The sequence below is a fragment of the Coptis chinensis genome, chromosome 9, assembly GCF_015680905.1.
Source record: "Coptis chinensis isolate HL-2020 chromosome 9, ASM1568090v1, whole genome shotgun sequence".
Classification (NCBI taxonomy): domain Eukaryota; kingdom Viridiplantae; phylum Streptophyta; class Magnoliopsida; order Ranunculales; family Ranunculaceae; genus Coptis; species Coptis chinensis.
The window spans coordinates 33,674,989-33,687,861 of record NC_141464.1 but is presented as its reverse complement, the minus strand read 5'-3'; the positions used below and the strand labels follow the sequence as shown (position 1 = coordinate 33,687,861).

At 38.3% G+C, this 12,873-nt stretch overlaps 1 protein-coding gene across 1 annotated transcript; it reads left to right on the top strand.

Moving 5' to 3' along the window:
- Window positions 1-7,179: 7,179 nt before the first annotated feature.
- On the top strand, window positions 7,180-12,544 carry LOC147475653 (uncharacterized). Its single transcript, XM_086585489.1, has 5 exons — window positions 7,180-8,203; window positions 8,283-9,366; window positions 9,859-9,979; window positions 10,342-11,614; window positions 11,730-12,544. The coding sequence occupies exons 1-5, from the start codon at window positions 7,180-7,182 to the stop codon at window positions 12,542-12,544; spliced, it is 4,317 nt and encodes a 1,438-aa protein (XP_086441615.1).
- The last annotated feature ends 329 nt before the right edge of the window (window positions 12,545-12,873 follow it).

The following is a 12,873-nucleotide window of genomic DNA, read 5'->3' as shown; positions in this document are numbered from 1 at the left end:
CTCGCCAAGGACTTCATTTGAGATAAATGAAGAGTTGGGATGTTTAGCTGGGGTTTTAGAAGGAGTTAGGGATAACTTTGCGCTCGCCAAGTTTATTGGGGATTTTTTTTTTCTTTCGCTTTTGTGGAATATGCTGATTTTGAATGGGTATAGACCGGCTTTTGATCTCGCCAAGGACTTCAGTTGAGATAAATGAGGAGTTGGGATGTTTAGCTGGGGTTTTAGAAGGAGTTGGGGATAATATTTGTACTTTTGATATGTCGTCTACAGGTGGTTCGAAGATTTTAAATGGGTATAGACCGGCTTTTGATGAGTTATGTTCTCGAATGGGCCACGGGTATTTAATGAGCTAGAACTACCATAGTTGATGAGCTCCTGAGTTAGAGTCATAGCTCGAATAAGTGAAGGATCCTCCTATACTGTAAGCTCTGAGTTTTATCTTTGAAAGGAAATGCCCGTAGTGTAAGGTAGTGTAAGCCTTTGTTTATGCCGACTTCCTAAAGGTATGGGTGTTATGGCTAATCCAGCAGGCAGTGGGAACTCCTGAATTGAGGCTTCCTGTCTTCCTTAATATGTTATATATGCCATGGCAGTTAAGACAGTTAAGGAACTTTGGTATTTGCCAAGTTTAGGTTGCTCAAGACGGTGGCAAATATTATTTTTACGCGGATTTTTTTTTTCCTTCACTTTTGTGGAATATGCTGATTTTGCGTCTTTGCGCTCACCAAGGACTTCATTTGAGATAAATGAAGAGTTGGGATGTTTAGCTGGGGTTTTAGAAGGAGTTAGGGATAACTTTGCGCTCGCCAAGTTTATTGGGGATTTTTTTTCTTTTTAAACTTTTGTGGAATATCTTTGATTTTGAATGGGTATAGACCGCTTTTGATCTCGCCAAGGACTTCAGTTGAGATAAATGAGGAGTTGGGATGTTTAGCTGGGGTTTTAGAAGGAGTTGGGGATAATATTTGTACTTTTGATATGTCGTCTACGGGTGGTTCGAAGATTTTAAATGGGTATAGACCGGCTTTTGATGAGTTATGTTCTCGAATGGGCCACGGGTATTTAATGAGCTAGAACTACCATAGTTGATGAGCTCCTGAGTTAGAGTCATAGCTCGAATAAGTGAAGGATCCTCCTATACTATAAGCTCTGAGTTTTATCTTTGAAAGGAAATGCCCGTAGTGTAAGGTAGTGTAAGCCTTTGTTTATGCCGACTCCCTAAAGGTATGGGTGTTATGGCTAAACCAGTGAGTGATGGGAACTCCTGAATTGAGGCTTCCTGTCTTACTTAATATGTTATATCTTTCCTGTGCTCGGGTTAGAGACCTTTTGCCTTGAGAAAAGCAGTTTCTTTGTCCGGACTGGGGTGCTAGAGATTTCGTTTTGAATAGACAACATCTTCTTACTATCTCCTATTTCCTTGTTCTTTTCTGGTAGCCGCTGAGCCAAGGGGAGTTAACGCAGCTACCTTTTCTAGTACCAGCACGGGGAGAACCTGTTCCTCAAACTAGTTCCTATCACCTGTGTCTACCCTAAGATCCCGTTCCTGTACGGGAGTGGAAGTGAGAAAAGAAGGGGTGGTCGTAGATCAAAGGAAAGAAAAAGAAAAGAAGAAAGATATTTCTATGAGCCTGCCTGTAAAAAGAGATAAAGGGGCGGCTATCTAGCGGGAGTCGTGGCGGTTGTATGCCACGAGGTCCCTATGGACATGGGGACAAGTGAATCATCGCTTTTGGGCGCAGGCAGCCCATTGCATTCCATCGTCTCGTATTGTACTGTACCGTATAAGACCAGATAATCAATTGAGAGATTTAGAGAATTCTCTAATTCTATATTTGTATATTGATAGGGATCCCCATTCATTCCTGGATTCCCGTCACTACGGATTGATTGTACCTACCTAACTACACGGTAGTGGTCTAGGGAGCACAATTGCTAGAGCACGGGAGAATTAAGAGTAATGATTTCAGCAAGAGCCGCCGGGCGGACTACTCTAGTGAGTCTAGTGACTACTAGAGTAGAGTAAAAAGGTATGGTAGCAGCCTTTCCCCTAACAAGCCTCGGGATCTCCCCAGAAACCCCATGATGTGGTAAAGGGAGGATATTAGGGAAGCGGTGAGTGGAGATTCCCCTGCTGGGAGAGCGGATGAGGGGAGACCTTCACGTCCGGTTCGGAGGGCGAGGATATCCCGACCCTACTATCATTATGCCTTTGCAATGTTACTTGGTTCAACTCCATTTGTGACCTTTTCTCAGATGTGGGACTCTCTATCTTCTTGGGTAGATAATCGATCGTCTTTCATTTTTATAGCGAGTCGCTTTTATAATAATAAGTCAAGTCAAGAATAATAATCGAATGGAGGAGCTTGCGGGATGGCTTGGTAAGCAAGCAACCGCCATGTAGGCCAACTCCCCTTTCTCTTCTTTTTTTTATATAACTTTGAGCCACATCTTGCAGCAATCCTATTTGAAAATTCAATTTGCGTTACTGAGTTTTCTCCTAAATCACTTTCCAACCTTCCAAAATTCTCGTGGGAAGTGCCTGTTGATGAGTTAGAAAGAAGAAAATATCTTAGACATCTTTGCACATACACTTACAATTGACCCTTCTATAGCTCTTGACGATTTTTAAGAATTGGTGTACACATTGCTGATGTGTCATATTTTGTTTTACCGGATACTCCATTCATCAAAACTTATCGTTATTTTGTTATTGTCGTTTTCTTTGTTTTGCAGCAGGGAATAGGTATAAATGAAATCCTAGATGCCATTGTTAAAAAGGTTCCACCACCCCCTAATACAGCTGATAATCCTCTAAGGGGTCTAATATTCAATAGGTAATGTAAATATATTAACTTTAGTTATTTGACGTTAGCAGAGTATCTTTTCTCTTTTCTGCTGCATTCTTTGATATTTTGTTCCATAGTTATTTATGTTCGGTTCCTTGTAGTGCTATCTATCGTGAACCAAGCACTAATATTATAAGATAACACTTGTTATTAATGAAAAAGTAGAAAAAATAGCTGTAAATTCAGAAGAATGAAAAACAATATGCCATATTAATGAATTTGCTAAAGCATAAATAAATTAAGTTACCTTCTCCTCCCCCCCCCCCCCCCAAGCTTATATACTTGATGGATACTCAATTTCTCATTGAGTGACTCGTAGCACCATAATGTCTTAAGTTACATTTGGTATAGAAATCGGTTTTAAATGATGTTAAGATTTTTGAAGCTAGAGTTTCTGTACGATATAAGTCAGGCTTGTAGCTGCAGTTGAAAGATTTGCAGGAAAAAACTGGTTGGGCTTGTCCCACCAAGGGAAGCCCTACCCCCCGCTTATTTCTTGATTTGTTACCGGCAAATGGCGTAGGGGGAGTCCCCCCTCCCCCCCCCCCACCCCACCCCCACCCCCCGATTATTTCTTGATTTGTTATCGGAGTAGGGGGAGTGCCACCCCCACCCATGCAACAATGTCAGACTTTATACGAACTGTCGCTATCGGGGTTCAACATTTATACCCACTACCCGTAAATTTACCATGTCATGTCCCAATAATTGTTCTTTAATTTCTTTTTTATATATCATTCGTCCATGTTCGTTCTTTAATTGTTAACTTTTTTATATATCATTTGTCCATGTTCTTTAATTGTTAACTTTTTGATATATCATTCGTCCATATTCTACCATGTCATGTCCCAATAACCAAATAGGAGGGATGCAAGTAGACTTACGGCTAGTGGGTTACACCGCTAGGCCCGATGTCGAAAGCCCCAACCACATCACCAACTAAAGATCCATTAGTGTTTACACTTGTGGGAAGGTTTGAAGATGTGGAACCAAGCCTTATTAGATGCATAAACCAAAACTCATATGTAGAATTACTTGCTTGTCTTGTGGAACTTTATTATTTCACAATACTATTTTATTAATATAAGTATATATTGCAAAACAAAATAGATCCATTCCCTTTTAATTTATAATCGAAGATTAAGTTTTTCATAAAATATTTATTTTTATAGTCATTAGACATTTAATATAATCAACGTAGATTAATATTTTTATAAAGCAAAACCCTAATTATTTGAATATGCTTAATAATTCTTGTCTAAACGATCAAGTTTTTCATAAAATATTGATTTTTTATGAAAACATGTAGTACAATCAATATATGTAAATTTGTTTCATATTCTCATTGAACTATTTTATTTCTATAGGAGGAGGTGGACAACTTGATAATGAATACCAAAGTGCCTAATAAAAGTTTATTAGAAATCATTAAAGATGATTGGGATGATGGTGATTGGATGGATTGGAGGCAAAAGAGTGGTATGGGAAACACACTAAGTTTAGCTAAAGTCAAAATCAATTGGGCTTTCATAGAAGCACTAGTTAGATGTTGGGAGCCAAATGACATGGTTTTCAAATTTGGCTCCCATCAACTTTGTCCTACACTAGAAGAATGTTCTCATCTTCTTGGAATGACTCTCGAAGGAAGCCCTGCTTTTCCCCATCTAAAAGAAAGCTATGTAAAGGAGCTTGTCAATTTCCTACATGTCTCTAAAAAAACGCTTGAAAAGGACAAAAATGGACAAGTGAAAACTTGCTCTCTTGATTTCCTTATTGCTAGACACTTAAATATCGGTGATCCAAACAATAAAAAAGTGGCATTGGGGCGTGCCAATTCAATAGACTTAGCAATTGTAGGACATATTCTTTTTCCAAATAACACCAACAAGATTGATGCCTCCTTATGCAAAATTATTCAAGAAGTTAGAACTGGAAGCGTTACTATCGTACCTATGATATTAGCAGAACTTCTCATAGGTTTGACCAATTGTGTTAGAAATAGACATACAAAGCTTTCTGGATGTATTCCACTTCTTCAAGTTTGGGCATATGAGCACTTATCAAATTCTTTGGTGAAAATGAAAAATGTTGAAGATCGAAGATATAATCTTATCAAGACAAGCATTAGTAAGCGCCCTCGTACAATCCTTGCAGATGAAGAAGCATGGTACACAAGCTTAAATTCTTTGAAGACCGAGGACATCAAGTGGGAATGTGATTGGCCCTTGTGTAAAAGCAATATTTATCTACATATTCCAGGTCGACAAAGTCTTGTACTTGTTGGCCTTCATGGCTCCACTCCATATGTGCGTCTTCGAGTACTTCATCAATTTGGGTGTGTTGATCCATTCAATCCAACCACTAGTGATCTTGAAGATGACCGTGTTGATTTTACTTCATTCTCTGTGAAGAAAGAAATTAGTTATGTCAAGACATGGGAACAAAGTCGGCAATCTATTTCTGGGTTTGTCCAAAACAATACTTCTACCATAAGTGAACTAAATCAACTTAGTCCAAAACGTAGCAGAGAATTTGGTGGAGATTGCATTATACCTCCACCTCCACCTGAGAGATTGAATGATTGAGAATCTGAACTTGTTTACAGCAAATGCATGCATGTAAGTTGGTTGATTGTACTTATATAGTCATATTTATTTGAAAATGTATTTTAACTTTATTACTCAACCCTTTTTCAAACAATTTACAAACAAAACAATTTTTTTTAATTAATAAGTATTAATCATTTGCGAGTCCACTAGCCGTTTCCATTACAATATATTCCCAAAGCTAATCATTATTTGGTTTGTCCTTGTAGGATCAGTTATGTTGGTCTTTTTTGGTTCTAAGTCTTTATGTTTCTTGGAAAAATTTGAGTCGAAAGAGGTATGTCTTCATTCGAATTTGTTAATGATGTAAACCTTTTGATAGCTATGGGACTCGAAAATATTTATTTAATTTGTGTTTTTGGTAATGGCTTTGTACGAGGTGCTTGGATGATCTGGCATTAGTCGAGACATTCAAGTTCTTTGCTGTACTAAGTCCTAATGTTGCAGTGATCTCATTTTTTAAACTAGTTATTTAACTGCTCTGGCATTCGTCGAGACAGTTAAGTAGATGGGTTAATCAATGAAATGTATTCAAATTCTCATTTATCAAGTTCTTTGTTGTACTAAGTCCTAGTGTTGCTGGCATTTGTCGAGACGATTAAATAGATGGATTATTGAATGAAAATGAGAAGTATATTGTTTTAAATTTTCAGGTTATGACAGATTTTAGGTTTATGAAATGTCGAAAATACAGAGGAGGCTCTGTCCAAATTTTTCATAGAAGTCACGTATTTTAGGTATATATTTATTCGAGTTTTGGGGCGATAAGGTAACCATTATTTCTTACCTTCCTTGCAGGATCAGTTATGTTGGTTCTAAGTCTTTATGTTTCTTGGAAAAATTTGAGCGTCCAGTGGTATGTCTTCATTCGAATTTGATTTGCTCCTTGGTCAAATTTGTACGAATGATTGGGACTACCATATAATTCATGCATTTTTCATATAATTCATGCGCTAAAAATTCTTAACTCCTTTTTATACATTAGTTAGTATTAATGTATTTATACGTCATGTAACAATAGTACAAAGTTCACTGTTTTTTTTAGATATCACAAAATAAGTTATCATATTTATATTTCATATGTTGCAATTTTTTAACATTTAGGACCCACCGTGGTTGGGCTTGATAGATTATACAATAGGAGTAGAGACAACATTTTCTTTGTTTAGTTAGGTTACATGAAAATCAATACTACTTGGCATTTCGCAACTATACCATATTGAGGTCATGTTATTATTATCCGTTTACTAAACTTTTCCCTTAGTTAATTTCCCATTAGATAAAAGGAATAAAAACTATAAGCAAAACATAAAACTTTTTAATGGTCCAATTTGCCAAATATGTAGGTATTACAATTGAACTGACGGAAGAAGGGTTGCCACTCGTCTCTCCTTTTCTCGTCTCGGTGTTTGAATACCCAATGGAAGTGGTGGAAGGAGGTTTACTAGTACAAGTACACCAAGCAAATAGGTTTTTTGGTCAATTCTATACTCGTCGTAGTCGGCATCGAGTTGATAGGTTTTTTGGTCGATTTTATAGTCGCCGAATCGGCGTATCCACTACCAACTACTTTCGGCGGCGTCTTCATAATCATCGACCACGTGCCTCTTTTGCCCAATTTTCAGCGGACATCGAGATTAAACTGTATAGCAGATGAAATTTCATATCCAACCACTCGAAGACGTGCAGTTCGACCTAGACGTACTTCTTTTGTCTCCTTTATTATGCCAGAAACTCCTTTTCGGAATCTAAGGGTGGTGGCAGCTCAACCTGAGAATTCTATGAATATTCAGAGGAAACATGAACAGTCGGAATCCTCTATAGGTAATCAGAGAGTTGGAGCTCAACCTGGGAATTATATGCATATTCAAAGGATACATGATCGGCCAGAATGCTCTAGAGGTAATCAAAGGGTTGGAGATGATGAAGAAATCTCTTCGCAAAGGGAGAGGGTGGATGATCTAGATGAAAATTGCCCGCTCAGGAAGTGGATTCGTAATATGAGAAATGCAACTCAACCTGAAAATTCTATGTTTATTCAGAGGATACTAGGTCAAGAACAAAGTTTGTTACAAAGTCAGAGACTGGAAATTAGAAGAGGTGAAAATTCTGCTAGACGTAAAAGAGCACGTTCAAAACTAACAAATGAGCAACGTACTGTTATTCAAGATATTGACACCTCTCATCGAAAGCGAGCACGGGAAAATCAGACAATTGAGCAACGTTCTTTGTGCCGAGATATTGATACCTCCCGACGCAAGCGAGCACGAACTGGTCAAACCTTTGACCAACAACGTGTTCGGCGTCGTCTAGATAATGATCGAAGAAACTATTCCAACCAAAATGAAACGGCAGAGGTACATCGTTTCAAACTAGCTTTACATAGAGCTCGTCGAAGACTAATAGTTGAAAATCAAGACCCTGTTGAATGGGCTGTTCATAATGCACTACGTGCGTTTTATAGAAATGTAGCTCTTCGCAGAATTGCTCACCAAAGATTTTCTTGCAAAATAGTTGCTCTTTCCCGCAGGATAGTTACTCGACATGGACAAGTTCCACAACCACAATCCCATGTACAATTGAGTATTGGAGATAACAATAGATGTGAAGTGACTATTCAAACACAAATTGTGAATGATTGCTTACCTTTTACCAATGCGCAAGTTTTCCGAAAATCATGCAACGATATTGTATGGTTAAGTTGTCCAGAATGCAAACGAAGATTCCCTGATTTAAAGATATCTTCAGGTATTTGTTCTTCTTGCAAGTCTATGGTTAAGTTGTCTAGAATGCCAAAGAAGATTCCCTTATTTGAATTTTTATGCAGGTATGTGTTCTTCTTGCAAGTCAGATAAGCGAGGGAACCACCAAGCAAGCATGTTCAGTGTGGATAACTCAATGCATCCTGGTATTGTGCCTCTAGAATTGGCTCGTTTGACAGATTTAGAAAGAATTCTTATTGCTAGGGTGCACCCAATGATGTCTGTATATCGTGTGAAAGGTCAACAATACAAATATGGTGGTAATGTGATAAACTTTGCACAAGATGTCAATGCAATTGCAACCGTTTTGCCATACAAGCCTGCTGATTTATCTGCAATACTAGTTGTTAATAGGGGCGGGACACATACAAACAAGGAGTTTAGTGTTAAATTAGATGAGTTTGTACGAAGCATTAGTTTGGTTGAAAAAATATCATCGCACTATGGTGATATAATTATTGATGACGGAACTCTAGAAAGACTTCCAGTAGATGGGATATCGGAAGACATCCCAAGTGCGGGAGAAAGTTTGGGAGATCTTAACAATGGAGACAAAACAATGCAAATGCAGACAGATGAGTATGAAGGACCACCCGAGCTACATAACCAAGATTTCCACATTGATGATTTTCATGTTGCTGGTACTATTGCTATTTTTCCGCAACCTAATCAACAAGCATGTCTCTTAAGGGCATTGCAAGTTACAAATGCAGATCAGACACATGTGCATATGCCTTTCACTACAGAGATCATTAATGAGTTTTCAACTCCCGGATACATTGCTATGGCTTTTCCAACCTTGTTTCTTTGCGGCAATGCTGATTTGAGGCAAACTCGTCAAAGGAAAGTAAACCCGTTGCAATACTTTCAATATTTGATGAAGTATGATGATGGTCGTTTTGCCAAAGATTCAAGATTTCGGTATTTTGCATGGAACTCTTTATCCAGGTGGCGCGCACTTGCATTAGGTGATGTTTTCGTGAGAAAGAATCCAGGAGATGCAGAGTTGTCAATACAAGATATTCGAGATATGATTTCATCTGGTGACAAACAACTAGTTAGTTGCATTTCTTACTTTGCAAGGAATATACGTGGTACTCGTGCTTTTTGGTTTACAAGGTTGAAAGAGTTAACAGCCATGGTGAAACAGTTAGGTCCGCCAACGATATTCTTCACACTCAGTCTTTGTGACATGCAATGGCGAACTCTTTCACATTTTGGATCCATCTAATGCACTTGAAAGGTTGTCTCATTTTAATGTTGAATGATGGTGTTGTACATCATTTTAATATATCTTAGCTCTGAGTTAGGAATTATTTGAGGATCTTTATAGGTATGACATGTTGAATTATCTCGACTTACGGGTTGTCTCCTTTAGAAAAAAAGGAAGGGGCGTGCAAGGTTAGTTAACGAAAATCCAAGTGTCGCCGCATGGTTCTTTTCGGGCCGGGGTATCCAATTTCTTTTCGAGAATATTTAAGCAATGAGTTTTACGTGGTTGATCATTGGTACCGGTTTGAGTGGCGTAATCGTGGCGATGGTCATATTCATGGATTTCTTTGGCTAAGAGGTGCTCCGGATGTTAGTGGGATAGGTACAAGTCACAGAGGTTAGATCAAATGTCATTGAATATTTTGATAGGCTTGTTTCCACTGTAAATCCAGATCCTAGCATGGATAAAAATATACAAGAGCATCCTTGTGCGCGTGCTTTGCCACTTGAGTTGAATCTTGATACAGACGAAAATGACTATGCTTTATTGGTTAATTGGGTCATGCGACATAGCATATGTGGAAGTCATTGCTTACGTTTACATAAAACAACAAAACAGATGGGATGCCGCTTTAGATATCCATTTGATGTACTTGATAAGTCGAAGATTGTTGAAGAACCGCCTAACAGTAATATGTTCCGGTTTATAGGGCGTCGGAATGATGAGTTAGTCTGCTCCCATAATAGAAAAATTCTACAGACATGGCGTGCAAACATTGATTGGTCGCCCGTCCTTTCGGTCTGATCGTAGTAAATTACATTGTTAAGTATGCTTCAAAATCTGAGCTTGCATCAAAGAGTTTCACGAAACTTTACGAAAATTGTTGAAGATCTTAAATTAGTCCATGTCAGAATGCAAAATCTGCTTTCAAGCGATTGCTTATGAAAAGTGTATCTGAAAGAGATATTTCTGCCCAAGAAGTATGTCATTTGTTAATGGGGTACCCATTGGTACAATCATCAAGGAAGTTTGTCCTTTTAAATGTAAGTGAAAAGAGCATGTTAACATCAACTTTATGTCGTAGAAGAGGGGACGAAGACGAAGAGATTGTTGGAACAGACCCAAGCTTTGTAGGAAAATATATGCAGCGACCTCCTTGCTATGAAAATACATCTCTCCTCGATATGGCGAAAAGACACTACTTTAATCGGAAGGGTTGGCACACTTCTCGAGTTAGTGCAATTGTGCGTTTGGTTCCACAACTGGATGGTGACATCCTACCAAACACTGAAAAATGGGAATCATTTTGTCGTCAACAAGTCTTGATTCATCACCATTTTCGGAGTCTAGAAGAAGCAAAAGGGGATTTCATACTATGGTCAGAAAGGTACATTGACTTGGGCTTCGGAGAACACCAATCAGTAATTCTTCCTGAACCTATTGATGAAGAATTCGAAGATGATATTGAGATAGAGAATGATATGGAAGACCTATTTCGAGATGAATGGATGATGGCAGCAGCAATGGGGCCCTTGTTTGTCCCTGGGGAGAATGTCGAATTAGGAAGGCGAGACTTTGATACTTCATACAATTGGGCTAAAGGTTTATATCGATATCCAAACATGGAGAGTGAAAGAAAATTTGTGCATACTTTGCGCAGTGGAGAAGAAGTTAACGTTGAACCTCTTATTGTAACCCTTGATGAACTGTCTCATGAACAAAGAGTGGCACATGATATGGTTATTCGAGCACTAGAATGTCGAGCGTGCATTCGTATGATAGTTTGTGGTGGTGCAGGCACAGGGAAATCCACTCTCATAAATGCAATTGTGCATTCAATTAATGGATTTTTTAGATCAGCCAAAGCAGTACATGTCATGGCTCCAACTGGAGTCGCTGCTTTTAATGTTGGAGGTGCAACCATACACCATGAACTCGCCATTAGAACTGAACAAAGAACTGAACGAAATGTTTCAAAAAAATTTAAATCTTTTGAAGGTGATCAATGTCAGCGTATGCAAGAAGACTTTAAAGACACCAAACTCATCATTATTGATGAATATAGTATGGTCGGAACATCTATGCTTGCGAATATTGACCGTCGTTGTCGAGATATTTTTGGGCCTAACGAGCCATTTGGTAATGTCTCCATTCTCCTTGTTGGTGATATCGTCGCCACCTCCTGTATGCGATAGAGCATTGTATAAAGGAGGTGGGAGTCCTCAGCAACTATACGGTGGACTTATGTACTCTTTTTTTGATAAATGTGTTCGGTTATCTCATATATTTCGACAAGCAGGGGATAGGCAAGCATTGTTCCGGGAAGCATTAATAAGACTTAGTGATGGAACATCCACGATCGATGATTGGAAATTATTTCTGACTAGAGACTTTTCCTTGCTTAGTGCGGAAGAAATTAACACCTTCAAATATGCTTTGCGTCTATTTCCGACCAAACAAGCTGCATATGATTACAATCTCAATCGACTAATTGAGCTTGGAAAATCTGTTGCTCGAATTTTATCAAAAAATAATTGTGAGACCGCTTCCAGGGCTTTGTCTGATGATGCGAAAGGCTTGGAAAAAGTTTTGTGTTTATCAGTTGGTGCACGTGTTATGCTTCGATCAAACCTTGCCACACACAATGGTCTGGTTAATGGTGCAATGGGCATTATTGTGGACATTGTCTATGCAAATGGTTGCAAATCACCAAAAGATATTCCTCTTGCGGTCATGGTTGACTTTGATAACTATCGTGGTCCTAAGTTCCGTCCAGATTCCAATATAATACCAATTGCTCCACAAACAACTCATTGGAAGACAAATGATACTTCATGCCAAAGAACTCAGATTCCTCTAGTTTTGTGTTGGGCTATAACAATTCATAAAAGTCAAGGGCTCACTCTTAATCAGGCTGTGGTAGATATTGGTGAAAGAGAAAGCCTCGGTTTGACATTTGTTGCTTTGTCACGTACCAGAAAGTTGTGTGATCTGGCATTTAGCCCTATGTTTACTTTAGATAGACTGCAAAGAATTGGAAGATGTGCTGGTCTTAAAGGCCGATTGCAAGAGAAAAGCCGTTTGCTTCACATGTCCACTACAAACATTAGTTGAAACTACACTTATCTTGAGATTTTGTTTATATTCTCGGTATGTTAATTCGTGATTACATCTTATAGTTGATTCATTTGTATATACCTTTAAACATCTATAAAGTTAGACAAAATATGTTTCTTATAATATCATAATTGAATCTTAAGTGGGAGGTCGCACATATTGGTTTTCCATAGTTTGACACTTACTAATGTGTTTCATAATGATTCTTATTATCTTTTTTTTTATTTCCTAATGTAGGGACTCGGCAAATACCAACCATGAAGAACATTTTTTAACACTTGCTAGTGTATCTCGTCTGTTCCTACTGGACTTTGATTCACCTCCAC

What these genes read in the sequence shown, in the direction of transcription:
- LOC147475653 (XM_086585489.1), top strand. Translation starts at nt 7,180, where the DNA reads ATGCCAGAAACTCCTTTTCGGAATCTAAGGGTGGTGGCAGCTCAACCT. An exon ending in TTAACAGCCATGGTGAAACA is followed by an intron (nt 9,367 to 9,858) that starts GTTAGGTCCGCC and finishes ATATTTTGATAG; the next exon opens with GCTTGTTTCCACTGTAAATC. An exon ending in TGATATCGTCGCCACCTCCT is followed by an intron (nt 11,615 to 11,729) that starts GTATGCGATAGA and finishes TTCGACAAGCAG; the next exon opens with GGGATAGGCAAGCATTGTTC.